Genomic DNA, 14,363 nt, shown 5'->3' with positions numbered 1-14,363 from the left:
AAAAACTAGATTATTTATACTGCATGAAAAAACATTCAAATAAGAGCTTTTCAATTTTTCTAAATTTCAAAAAAAGGGTAATAAGTGAATCAAAATTTTAAGATTTTTAAATTAAAAAATTAACTATACACTTTTCTGTAATTGTCAGTTATTCCTAGTTCTAGACATATGAATAGAATGAAAAGAAATTGACATTTTCTGTACAGACAAAAATTAAAAATCCATCAGGCAAGTGGTTCATGAACGGTAAATTTTCAGTCAGACATATATACAGTCAAACCTCGTTAGTGCGTCACTCGGTTAACACGTCACTCCGCTTACCGGGTCACTTTTAGGAAGTCCCAATTGTCCTCGGGCAGGAATTGGCACAGCCTATGGCTTACTCCGTTTAACGAGTCACTCTGCTTACTAAGTCATATTTTTGCTCTCCCAAGAGTGACGCATTAACGAGGTTTGACTGTATATATAATCTCACAATCAGTTATAAATTTTTTCAACAGACATCGCTGCAATCCCAAAACAACTATCAAGCGGAATTATTATCCGATTATCGCCAAGCCGCCTGGCAGTCCAGTGGTTAGGGAGCTAGCTTCTGACTGTGCAGGTCTGGATTCGAATCCCGGATCGGGCAACACTAACAACTTCCCTGGACAGATCGTAAAGATCTCTTGGGAATACGTGCTGATCACGTTATTATTCGCAGCAATAACGTGGTATGGTCTCAGATACCAATTCATAGAATCCTGCGGGAACGTCTCAGATTAAAAGGTGACCAAATTTTGAAAGTACCATATACAGGGTGTTTCAAAATTCGCGCACATAATAGCTTCACCAACATGGTTTTTTTTCAAATGAATATACACTATTGTAGGAAGCTATTGAATAGCCACTGAAAAGGAAGAAATGCAACGTGACTTTGTGCTCGAACAAACGAGCGATTTGTAAGAACGTAAAAATTTAAAAAGTGTGAGAGAGAATTGATTGAGGGATGGTAGACGGAATTAGTCGTATTTAGGCTACGCTTGTTAATGTTATAAGTTCGAATAAAGTTTGTTTGAAAACGTTAGAAAAAGCCCGGAATACTTTGAATGGAGGCCGCGGCCATTTCCTTGGGAGCCAACACTATTTAACAAAAAAAATAACAGATTAAAGTTATGAATTGAAACGTTAGCATTAATAGAAGTTTAAAAAAAAAAACTTGGAGTTTATAAAATATATGTTGAAAATGTTGTCCTTTTTCACAGATATTTTAGCACATTTGTTTTACCAGATTGCTCGAGACTTTACAAAGTCTCCCAGAATTAGTGCTTGATATTGATGATGCTAGTCTTGGAGTTCATCAATCGTACGGGGATCATTGCGTTATGCCATATTTTCAAGATAAGCCGAAATTTTGGTACACTACAAATCTTCCTACTGCTCATGAATAGCCTCTCGCATGATGAAAAATAAAGTCACATCATGCCGTCGGATTGTAGGGTCTATTTTACTCCATTCCAAAGTACACATATAGACATTGTTACTCAATTCATTTCACTATTGAACAGCGATGAATGATACCGCACGTTAAAATAAGGTTTTTCATGTTTTAACTGCTTTTTTTTCTCGATCGTGTCATTACGCGTGAACATAGGCCGCTTCTCTGACCGATTGGTTATTATTTATGTTCTTAAATTCTCTCGTTATTATTTATGCCGACAGATATGTATCGAATATTGTTTTGTGGGCTCACAAGCTTGCTTAGCCCCTAAATGTTTTGTACTGTGTTCATAAAAATCTTAAATAAAGGAAAAGGACCCGTATCCCCAGGACTTCTTTCTTTGGGGTATTATAAAAATGAGGCATGCTGCGTTAATCCCGAAGACTGATAAAACCTACGATTTACCGGTAAGACCTAGGTGTAAGGACGATCAGCAAGGGTAAAAGGCTTATATCCCGGAAGGGACAGAGCCTGGTCGTGTCTGGTCTGACGGTAAGACCTGGGTTTTGCCAAGGTGAGATTGTAAAAGTCCGAAAAAAAGTTGTTAACAATTTCATTTCGGATTTTCTCCGAGTCAAAGCCTGTTTTTAATTAATCAGTTGATGTTCCATGTTCCTGTCGTTCATTTAATAATAATTATATTTTTTCAATAATTATAATTGATAATTTACAAATGAATAAATTATCCAACACGAACTCTTTAGTTCCCGACGCTAACTATGCAAACAATAATTATCATAAATTAATTAATTAATTGATTTAAAGTTCATATATACTGTTCGCCTAAGTTAAAAAAACCAATTCTTAATTAATCAGTTGACTATCATGAATTTATCAGAGTCTGACGCTTATTTTTTTGACAACGGTAATTAAAAGTTAATTAATGGTCAATTATTTAGTTGAGTCATTTAATTAATAAAATAGGGTCATCACAAAATGACTTTCACTTAAATGCTTATAAATATTAATAAGCGTCATTTGTTAGAAAGTTACTAAATAATTATAATTATTAATTAACTTTCATTACTTAATCCAGTAATTAGAATTATTAATAAATTGATAAGCATCAGGAATATTTTTTTAGTTCATGATGGTTTATTGATTCATTAAAAACAGGCTTTGACACGGTGAAATCCGAAATGAATAGTTTACAAAGAATCTTCGGGTTTTTACCGTAAGACAGATGAACTCAAGACTAACATCATTATTGCAATTCAGACATTACTTCTCGCAGACTTCGTTCGTAGTGCTGCTATCTAATAATAAATAATTTTTTAACTCTGCGAAATACAGTCTGAATTCAATTCAGCCCAACTTAGACATTTACATGAGTTTTTCAGTGGCATATCTCTTTGTTCTGGAGAACTACACCATGTTGTTGCTGCGAATGAAAAATTATTCTAAAACGGGTGTCGTAAGTTAGTTTGGCATCGATTTAGTTCTACACATTTAAGCGCCATATGTTGCAAGGATTTGTAACTATTTTTTTAATTCCGTCTGAAAGCTCAAGCTCACCGTTTTCCGACGACAATACAGCACACGAATTCATCTATTCATTTTTAAAATAGACTCGCCAATTTTTTGATTTGATAAAAAGAAATATTCGTGGAATTTGCATTCTTTCTCTATATTTCAACAGAAAAACACAAAAGAATGTTATGAAAATTTTAAAATAAATTTTCATAAGAAAACAATCGGTTTTGTTTCATAGTTCGGAGATAAACAATACAAAAATACAACATCAGCTAATATTGACTGGCATTAAATAACTTAAAAAAACCTCTCAGAGTGTTTACTGATGTTTTCCAGTTGATATTTCTACAAAAGCACTTAATAATAAATTTGAAAAGTTTTAGGTGCATTTGATTTGAAAAAATGAGATGAGAGATTTGTGAAGTGGATCACCAATCTCCCTGATTACAAACACAACAGTAATAACCTATCATTGAAGGGATCCATTGTATCTGATAATGATGCTCCATAGTAAGGATGCTTCGGTGAAAAAACGTTCATCACTAAACGCACCTGAAATTTTCGAAAGAAATCAGAGTAAAAGTTAACTTTTAGTGACATCTTGGATCCCATGTTTTTGTGTTGTCTAACAAATCACTCTCTATAGAAACATAGTTTTATTGTCCTTCCTATTGCCAAGAAATCCGAAGAATTGGCGACGCGCATGCGCCTGAGTGGAGTGGTGGTATGATGCTCGTCTACCACCGTGAAGGTTGCTGTCATGGTCCCGGGTTTGAACCACAAGGAGGATGTAGATAAAATATTTTCCCATAACCAAGTTGAGGCAACCATTGATAGACAGCGCCTTCATTTCCAACCCATCTCATTAATGGCAGTAAATTACAGTATGGGTTCATACTGCATACTGGACAGACTTGGTGTTTGATGAAGTAGTGGCGGCTCGTGGTTGGATATTTTCTTTGATGGGTGGGAACGACTCGCGTCGTTCTCCCTATGAAGACAGCTATCAAGTCGAAGTAACGTACAAGCCATTTGACTAAAAATGGATAGCTGAACCCAATGACCAGGGAGAAAAGTTGCACGTGCGGCCAGTGGCACATAAGGTGGACAGAAAAAAAAGCAGCAGTATTTTGTGAATCCATCATGTAAACATGTAAAAAAGGCCAGCAACCATCACAACATATATGCACTCAATGATCTTCCTATATGATTGCCTCCAGCAGCAGAGTTATTCCCTTCATATGGTCTCTCTTTTGTCCACTGCGTAAGCCACGGGCACTGAAAGTCGTTACCATTACGCAATAATAATGCTTTTAAGCTGCTTATACTTGAATCCATAAAAAGTCAGCACTCCTGTGGGTTATACTGAACACCTATTTCCATCATCAGCCCTTTTACATCGAAGTACACATACATTGAATTCCACATTTCAAAATGTACAGAAAAACAGTCACTACTTGATCTGAAACTTGAATCTTTGTTCCTTCAGCAGAAACTCAAGGAAATCACTCTTTAAACTCAAGAATCCAGCTTGCTGTATGGAAAGCTTCAAATCGAAAAACAAAATCACGACTTATGCTCCATGAAGTTAAATGATGTGTCATAATTAGGTCTGCACGCTTCTGAATATCGTACGTCTTCTGATTCACTCCCCTCTGATATTTGTGATTCAGTGCTTTCGAAATTACACTCACTGTTTAGTATGTGTGATTACAAACAATCTTTACAAACAGATTTAATTTTATAAATGTATTTTGGCACTAAATACCAACCCAAAAATCTTTAAAAAAATATTTAAAAATCTTAATTACATAAAAAGCTTACGTGTTAGCGCATTTTTAGTATCAGATTCGTGTATTCTATACATACCCAAATCTCCATAAGAATTGACGTATCACATGTCAAATACAAAATGACTGTTGAGACTAGATACAAGATTCGTCGAAAGACTGGTTATTCGTGGAGATGAAGATTACAAGGAAGAAAATTCATCACCGCCCCCACGGGGACACGAACCCCGGTCTCTCGCTTGCCGAACGAGTGCTCTACCATATAAGCTATAGAAGCAGATAGAATATTTCAACCTTGGAGCGTATATATATGTAGAAAGGCACCGTACATGGACGGCGTCAACAATCAACTAATAGCTCGTGAATGACAAAGGCCAACCAGATGGCCATATGCATATAGAAACGTCCTCTTGGCAAGCGAGAGACCGGGGTTCGAGTCCCCGTGACACCTATTAGTTTTCTTCCTTGTTATCTTCATCTCCACAAATAACCAGTCTTTCGATGAATCTTGTATTGACAAGTGGAGAGGACGTTTCTATATGCACTAGTATTATTGTTTATTGACTAGTATTATTTATTATTGACTAGTATTATTTATTGTTTCCAGAAAATTCCGGTCGTCCCAATTTCTTTTAAAAATCGTCCCGTCTTTTCGCTTATTTTCAACAAGGCTTTACTTGAAATTTTGAAATCATGAATTAAAATTATTTTCATTATTTTTTAGTCGTACTGTTATAAATATGAATCCATCGTAATTAATTATCGTCATATAAATATATTCATCTTACATATTGGTCAATAGTATAGGTTTTTGGTGAATTTTTCTCTCTCTCTTTTTTTGACAATTCTTTTGGCCAAAATGAGCAACTTTACTTGCATTTGACAACTTTTTTTTCGCTAATTGACAATTTTACTTGCCTCTGATAATTTCATGGTGTAATTGAGAATTTTTCTTGTCTTTGACAATATTAGACTGCAATTGATAACTTTACTTACGTTTGACAATTTTTATTTGGCGATATCCCACATCGCGATTTCCTGATTTTCTTGAAAGAAATATTGATATTTTTCTATCGAAACACCTTTTGCGGACAAGATGAAATCCCTTGGCGGGCCGCATTTGTGGGAGGTTGTGCACTCCCTGATGCAGGTAGTCTGCCGAAGTTTGTAGGTAAATTCGTTTTGGCATAACGAACAATCAAATGAGTATATTTTACCGACATTTTTTCTATCAAAGAGAAAAGTAAATATTCTTTATATATCCATTCAAAATATTGTTTCACGATATCACAGCTGAATTTATCTTCTGTTGTTGATCATTTTCCATATTTCACTTTAGTTGTCGGATAAACGTTAAAATTTATTTTGTTTGAGGCACCATTTGTGAAACTCCCCTATATTTTATACACTGGGTGCACAGAAAACTCTCTCCTATCACCAATCAATTCGTCGAATCCTATGCAACAAATAGCAGCATGTGCAACGATAATTGATTGAAACATCCAAACTAAAATTCCAAAACGGACCTCAATTCAAAACATGTCAATAAGTCAAGTTGACTTGTTTCTGTTACACTAGAAGAAATTCTTCCGTATCATGGATAAAACATTTGCCTTGACAAAATTTATGTTATTGAGTTTTTTTGTGACAAAAATATCCGCATTTATTTTTAGACTTTGCAATTTCATCGCATAAAAAGTCACAAAAATCAATAATTTCACTGTTCAACAGAAAAAAGGTTTTTTTTTATGTTCTTAAGGAAATTTTATATTGGGGCTGTGTATTCCGAATCTCGCATTGATTCTGTCACATTGGCTCTAGTTCTCAAGAAAAAGTGAAAATTAAATTTTAATGGTAATACCATCAGCAGCATACGAATCACATTGTTGTAAGTATGCATTATCTCAAAAGCTAGAGCCAATTCGGAAAAACCAATGCCAGATTTGAAATCAGCTCCCTAAAATCACTGAAATATCTTTGCTAATGAATTGCTGTATTTTTGACGTACAGTTTCTATGTGATTTGTATGTGACTGATGGTATTACTAATTGCAATTTATTTTTCACTTTACCTTAAAATCAGAGCCATTCTGTCAAAGTCAGATTCGAAATCAGCTCCTCAAAATCATCCTAAAATCATTGAAATATTTTCGAGAACGAAATTAGTGTTGAGCAGTGATTTTTTTAACCATCGATAACTCAGCAAATTTTTATTCAATTCCACGATACATTTTTTTCAGCAAATTAGAAACAAATTTCATTAGATGGCATGTCTCAGATTGCAGGCAATGTTAAAATTTTAATTTCCAAGTTTCAATCGTTGGTTTTTCTTGCATCTGACTGGGCGTAATCACTTTAATGTAGCAAGTCTAATATTATTCCATAATTAATTAAACTCATTAATTAATTATATAATAATTCAATTCCATGATACAGCAGATCTCTCTTCGTCCGTAAGTCATTTCTGATGCAAAGAACTTTTTCAGTACGCTTTGCATTTCTGTACATTTAATTTAATCATATACGGTTTTCTTACCTGTCAACTGAAACAGCAACTAGAGTATTGATCGATGCACTGACTGAGACGCCTTGAAGATACGATACTGCCCTGCACGTGAATGGCCCTAGTACCCATGCTGGAAACGGAAGAACAAAAAGTATTAAAAACACAATAAAGTAATTGCAATTGAGTAACATATTGTATTTTCTAATCTGCAATCTTTAAATATAGTCAAAGTCGGTTATAACGACAACTCGGCTAAAACATCAATAATTGGCGGTCCTAGCTGATTGCCATAGCGATTAATGTTGATGAATCTTGCTTATAACGATCATAAACATGCTACGATCTCTTTTATAAATACATATTTTTGGCCGCTTTTGCTTCAGTTTTTATTGCATTTCCCTAATAAATTCCCAGCACATCATATCGAGGCAACATTTATCTGTTCTTCTATTGATACCTAACATTGAAAAAAGTATTACATGTTTGTCTCTCCAACTTTCTCATTGATATGACCCGTGTATGAGATATTAAAATTTATTTTTCTGTTTTGTAAAAATGCCCCTCTCTTTTCCACGAACCTCACTTTATTTCACAATCTTCACTGGAATCAGAGACGAGAATAATTTGTGTAATTTATAAATTATATTCTGATAATTATGACAACAAATATAAAGTTTTTATTGTTAGTTTAAATATATTGTTTGAAAATGGTGTAGACACAGTTAAAATATCTCACATATTTAAAATGTTCAATTCTTTTTAGTGGAATACACATTTACAACTCGCCAGCGTCACTTTATTTATCGCCAAAGGTTATTTATATGCGACAACTGGCAAATTCACCGATCGCTTGCAATATTTGCGGCAATAATTGGCGATGTCCCGTACGTATGTTCCCAATTCCGGGCATTATTATCAGTCAAATACGTTCACCCTGATCATAATGAAACAACAACTTCTTGCACAGTACAGTATTTAATTAGATCTGATTAGTTTTCATTCTTAAATGGGCTTGAAATCATCAACCTCGATTGCAACAACAACGTGGTAATAACGACAATATTTCCCGGAATCTTCACTGTCACTGCAAAAGATTTTAATTTACTTTATATAATTTAAACATACAATGACAATAATTATTGAGATACAACATCTGTACCTTAAATTTATTTTAATGTTACAAAACGTGCGTTAAATTCGATTCCTCTAAACTCACTTGTGCTAAAAAACGAGTAAAACTACCTTAAAATATAACTACAAATCTATATTTTATCGTAAAAAATCTAACACGACTCAGTAAAAGTTTTTTTTTTTATATATTTTTAATGACAATACCATAACCTCAAGGAAAATCTCATATTTTTTTACCTATACAGGATTTTTATTTTCGATAATTCTCTCGAGAAATCATTTCTGTGGTTAACCAGACGGAAGATGAAATAAAAATAATATATATATATATATATATATATATATATATATATATATATATGTATATATATATATATATATTTTTTCTTTTAGAATATTCCAGAACGATACAAAAAAAAAGGAAATGTCGAAAACAGAGCTTTTTCTTCGTTGGTAAATTCTTTTGTTTCTACTTGGATGATGATGAAATTATTCTGTTTCATTTTGTTTGGAGACAAACTGAAACTGACTGAAACAGTTTCCTTAAAAAAAAAGAATCCTCTAAGGAAGAAAGACAAAAAAAAAGTCTAAGTTTTTAAGAGGAAAGCAAAAGAAAAAGGAAAATATTAAAAGCAGGAAGCAATTCGAAGCGTATGGAATAGAATGAATTCCGAGAAAATGCAATGAAGAAGCAACTCTTGCGCGGTGGAAATTGTTTGTTCGGTTCCAGGTTTCGTCTTTGCGGAAAATATTCAAGTATTTTATGTGTCGGCCCTGCTGAATTAGGTACAAAGATAAGGGAAAAATCGAATAACGAAGGTAGAAGTGACCACATTTGGATTGTCCGGGAAAGTTGACCTGTCATGGCCAAAACGACTTGAGAAATTTCACATCCGAACACATTAATTCCTTTTGTCTCGTAGCTTATATGAATTAATTAAAAAAAATTAAATATATTTTGAGTTTTGTAAAGCTGCAGAATCATCCTTGGCACGATTCAGCATTATCTGGAAATATTCCTGCATCATCTGTTCATGTTTAATAATTTGTGACTTGCAGCATCAACTGCAAAATATTACAGCATCATCTACAGATATTAGAAAGTAATCTGCTAATATTGGAAAATTATCTGCTAATATTGAAAAATAATCTGCTAATATAGAAAAATAATCTGCTAATATTGAAGAATAATCTGCGAATATTAGAAAATAATCTGCTAATATGAGAAAATAGTCTTCAAATATTACAATATCGTCTGAAAATATTACAGCATTAACATGCTTCTCATGTTGAAGAATAATTCTGGTCTTACAGCATCATCTGAAAATTCAGGGTGGGCAAAAAGTCCATAAAAACTTTAAAAATTCATTAAAACTGTGAAAAGTAACCGAAATAAAAAACGGTTTGGAGGGTTAGCATCGCTAGGTCACGTGAATTTTTTTAAGACAGGAAAAAAATAACTCAAAACAGCCGATAGGTGACGCTGACGTACACGAGTCAAAGAAAAGATACGAAAATAACGAACAGAATGCCTCCAAATCGTTTATTACAGCAGTATTTGTTCCACATGACCACCACTGCAGGGAATAAAACATTGCAGGGGATCCAGCAACGGCAGAATGCAGCAGGTCCGCATACACGGTTTTACAACGGTGAACTGGTTGTGGATCAGGAGCGCACGTTCTTATAACCGTCTCATTTGCATATTTCCACTGAAGTCGCTCGTACCAGCGCCCCCTATTGGCTCTTTTTGAGCTTTTTTTTTTCCTTGTCAAAAAAATTCCCGTAACCTAGCGATGCTAACCCTGCAAACCTTTTTTTTATTTCGGTTATTTTTCCGGTTATTATTCATTTTTAAAGTTTCTACGGACTTTCTGACCACACTGTATATATAGTTTTCCTTGTTTGTGCATTCCTATGCTATTTTTCAGGGCCGGGGACACCCCTCCGAACCCCCCCCCTCTCCAAAAAAAATGACGGGCCTGAATCCTAACCCATCTTAAGAGAAATCAAACAATAATTCATTTGCTACGATACATTCAGCAACAAAAATAGGCGGCGTTTTAAAGCCATAAAAACGTTTATGGTTTAATGGCCATAGTGTGTACGAAACATCCATCGAAACGGATGATGTGTCACATACAAGCCAAGAATCAGAGTCAGCAGAAAATCTTCTGGTCACTCGAACTATAAATTTCAATTTTTTTTTCTTGGCTTTATGGCTTTTCCGTGTTGTAAGAACAGTTTATTTTTCCTTGTTTTTCCTTATCTAAAAAATTTCGTACAAATCGTATATTGTTATTTTAGTTTCTTAGAGCGTGATGATTATTTACTCTCAAGAAAACAGCAATAAATATTCTAGACTTTATCTTAAACATGAATCCTTTCTGTTAGGTCGTAAACAGCCGAAATTTACTCATTTGTTATAATTTTTTCTAACAAAATCATAGCTTTTTCGTGATATAAAGCATGGATGCACAGCCTTCTCAAGTCCACGGGCCAGAAACTGGTACATATAACGTGACCATATGAACAGCATTTTCCAGAACATTCCTGTAATTTTGGTAGCTCGGCTTTTTCATAAAAAGTCCCGTTTATCCCGTACTTTTAACGAAGCTTGAATTTTTATTCTTTACTGAAATGAAGGATTGAGATTATTTCCATAATCTACGCATGTTATTATGATAATTATGACTGTAGTTATGATAATTATGACTGTAGTTATGATAATTATGACTGTAGTTATGATAATTATGACTGTAGTTATGATAATTATGACTGTAGTTATGATAATTAATATGCCATTCTCACATACAGTATTTGTGGAAAAACATGTTTTTATTTTTTGTTTATTACATTTCAATCTGTTGGGAATTGCGGTAGCCCGCTATTTTCCACAACTGTTGATTTTTCATCAATTTTACCGATGGTGGACAATTTTATTTACCTTTGATAATTTTTTTTTTACTTAAGTTGAGAACTGTACAAGCCAAGAGTTAGAGTCGTGGTACAATTTTTTGGCTAAAACTGGAAATATCGAATACAGATCCCCATTTCCCTTTTTTATGAAGAAATTTGGTCAACCTTTTACTACTGATATTATTCCACCGGAACACCTTTCGCGGACCGGATGAAACCTCTTGGCGGGGCGCATTTGGCCCACTGGACGGCGGTTGTGCACCCTTGTCTTACAGTCTGTACTACATAAATTATAAAATACTTTAAAAATTGAAGGAATACATATATTTGAATGCGGTTTGCGAAAAGTCATTCTCACAAAAGGGGAATTATTTTTCTTTTTTTTGTACAGGAAAATATTTGGTTTCGATTTTTGTCGATAGAGGTCCAGGGGAAACCAGTCCCGCAGGAGCGATTAGACGTGAATTTTTCTTTAATCTCTTCTGTGTCCGAAACGTTCGTAAAACTTCAGTTGGTGATTTGAGGCTGAAGTAAAACAACTGCACAAATATTTCTTTATTCACAATGCCAACAAAGCACAATAAAAATTTTCTGTAAGTTGCCAGTAAGAGAAGAATTAAGAAATGAGTCATTAATTGCGCACCCTGCATTTTGTAGGACTCTAATTTTCTTATTTACAATGGTTTGCTTTCATGCAGCGCCTCTATCGACAAACATTTGAACCACATTTTTCTGTATCAAAATAAATTCTCCTTTGTGAGAATAACGTTTCCGCAAACCGCATTCAAATGTACCAATCCCTTGAATTTTTTAACTATTTACGAATAAATGGGGCACCAATATTAATACTCACGTCCAACTAAATTCTATGATAAGTACTTCCAGCCTATTGTTAGCAACACCAAGCAGAAGAAAGCTATCTAAACAATACACTATGTTTTGCTTCTTCACTGATTTAAATCCCAAATATTACCCCCAAAATTTCCATGTAGATTAGCACTGCGATGTAAATTCTTATACACGTAGTGAGAACAGTTTGATAATTTCATGTCGTAATGGAAGAAGTAGAAAAAGATTGCGATTCGCTTCCCACGTTCAGGGCCGGTCGTTACTGCACTTCAGATAGTAAGTACTCGTACAAAGCGTTCATAAGGGCCTCGCAGATTTATGGGTACCTAGTTAGGAGCCAAGGTATCGCTTTCCACGTCGGTAGGAAGCTCCCAACACCGCTGATCCACGAAGATTTGATAACGTACAATCCGAAACAAGCGAAGGAACGCCGAGAAGCACTCGTTCTGCTGTTCGATGCCCTCAAGTACGAAGGGGTGTACAAGCAGGTGAGATTACAACACTTAAAAATGCGTGTTACATCAGTAAATATTGTCTTGTCGCGGCCTCTTGCTTTATGAAGGGACTCCTTATTCTCATCTACGAGCATAGAACCCATATTCACACATTTTGTCAACGTGACTGGCGAATGCTAGTTCTTCCTCGGCACTAAAAACCTTGGGATGACCTATTTTGCTAGAATCTGAGTGAGATGAATGTACCTACACTTTTCATAATTTTTGAGGACGACACCTTCGGACCCTTTCCTTGTTAGCTGGAAGTAACATCTTGCATATTTATATACTTACATTCAAAAATCATAGGGCTGGCCCAGGCAAGCCCGAATGAGAACATGGATGAAGATGGCTCTGGTACTGTGAAAAACTCTGCTGGATTCTGAAAGTAGTCACATTTTTCCCAGTTTAATATTTCACATGAAAGCTTTAACTCTTCACAGCTTTTCATGGTCTTTTTTTACTTCTTGCCGTGGCTCCCCTTTCATCTGAATTTCCACCGTGGTCCCTTATAATATCCCAATGCCTCGGGGGGGGGGGGTAGGTATATGGTTCCCAGGTTATTAAATCATCATCATCAATCAGTGTGTTACATCATAATAATTAAGAAATTATCCTTGTCAAAAAATGTTCATAACATTATTCGACTTGATTCATCGTAGGTGCTGAAGATCGAAAGCATATTTCCCCACGAAAACTCGCATCACTACGAGAACCTGGCCGTCATCTTGCTACACGACATGAGAGAAAGGTACATGATGCCAGGGATATGCAAGTATCAGGAAGACGCCGCTATAATTCAGCTCGAGAACCATTTCAACGACAAGCGGATGGATATCTGGAGAGAAATGTCAACGATCATGTCCCGTAATAACGTCCGCGATCTGGATCTCCTGATCGATCCTAAATACGAGAGACTCTGGAATTTCCGAAAGTCCGCGATATTTGGCTGGACTGACACCAGGAAATGTCAAGTTGAAGCTGTCGCCAAGACGCTGAAACAATCAGGATTCGAAGCCAGAGTCACGATTAGAGGTCTGGATGCGGTGACGGATACCCTCAACGTTTTGAAGGTGAACTGTGGCGATAAGGCACTGAAACTCCTGGATGAACCTCTGGTATCCAACAGCGTTTTCGTGGTCGATGATTTCACGTCCTGCGTCGGACCGCACTGTTTCCTCAACGTCCTTCTGCAAAACTGCAGGGACAATGAATTGGTCTCTTCCCGCAGTATTGAAAGCAGACTCGCCAACACCAACGGTGCTCGTGAGCTGCCAGTGATCCCCGAAAAGTTCAGTAAGATAGACATACTGGTGGCTGATTCGGGAAACGGCTTGACGGTGGCTCATTTGGCGTCGTTGCTCAAGTCATATGGCTTCGATGGGATGATTTACGCCTTCAATGCCGGAACCAGGACCGAAGTTACCAGGTGCAAGAATCTGGTCCGCCGTATGGGAATCAGGAAAGTCGAATTCTATTCTGAGAAATTGAATGAACTTTGGATCCTCGACGAGAGGTTCAAGAGAGCCAAAGCCGCTTACATCAACCCCAAGTGCAGCAAATCGGCTGTCGTTAACCCGCTGTCATACCTAACCTCCCAGGATAAAGATTTCGAGTTTCTGTCCGACATTTACCACGGCAGGAAACCCGACGTCTCGAAACTGGTTCAGAACCAGATCAAGGTCCTCATGTTCTGCACGATGATACCGGAGATGCAGGTCA

General features: G+C 35.8%; 1 protein-coding gene across 1 annotated transcript in view; it reads right to left on the bottom strand.

Annotated features, from left to right (window-relative positions):
* Window positions 1-14,363, bottom strand: part of LOC149068622 (neuropeptide SIFamide receptor-like) — an 88,864-nt gene that overhangs the window by 55,890 nt on the left and 18,611 nt on the right. Inside the window, exon 2 of the mRNA XM_089251096.1 lies at window positions 7,279-7,378. Within this exon, the coding sequence (XP_089107222.1) occupies window positions 7,279-7,378 (100 nt within the window). The remainder of the gene's footprint in view (window positions 1-7,278; window positions 7,379-14,363) is intronic.

Source organism: Pholcus phalangioides, unplaced genomic scaffold (assembly GCF_987345545.1).
Source record: "Pholcus phalangioides strain wild (caught in Gottingen) unplaced genomic scaffold, Ppha-v1.0 ptg000024l_1, whole genome shotgun sequence".
In the NCBI taxonomy this organism is placed as follows: domain Eukaryota; kingdom Metazoa; phylum Arthropoda; class Arachnida; order Araneae; family Pholcidae; genus Pholcus; species Pholcus phalangioides.
Note: the sequence above shows the minus strand (reverse complement) of the source record. Positions and strands in the feature narration are given on the sequence as shown.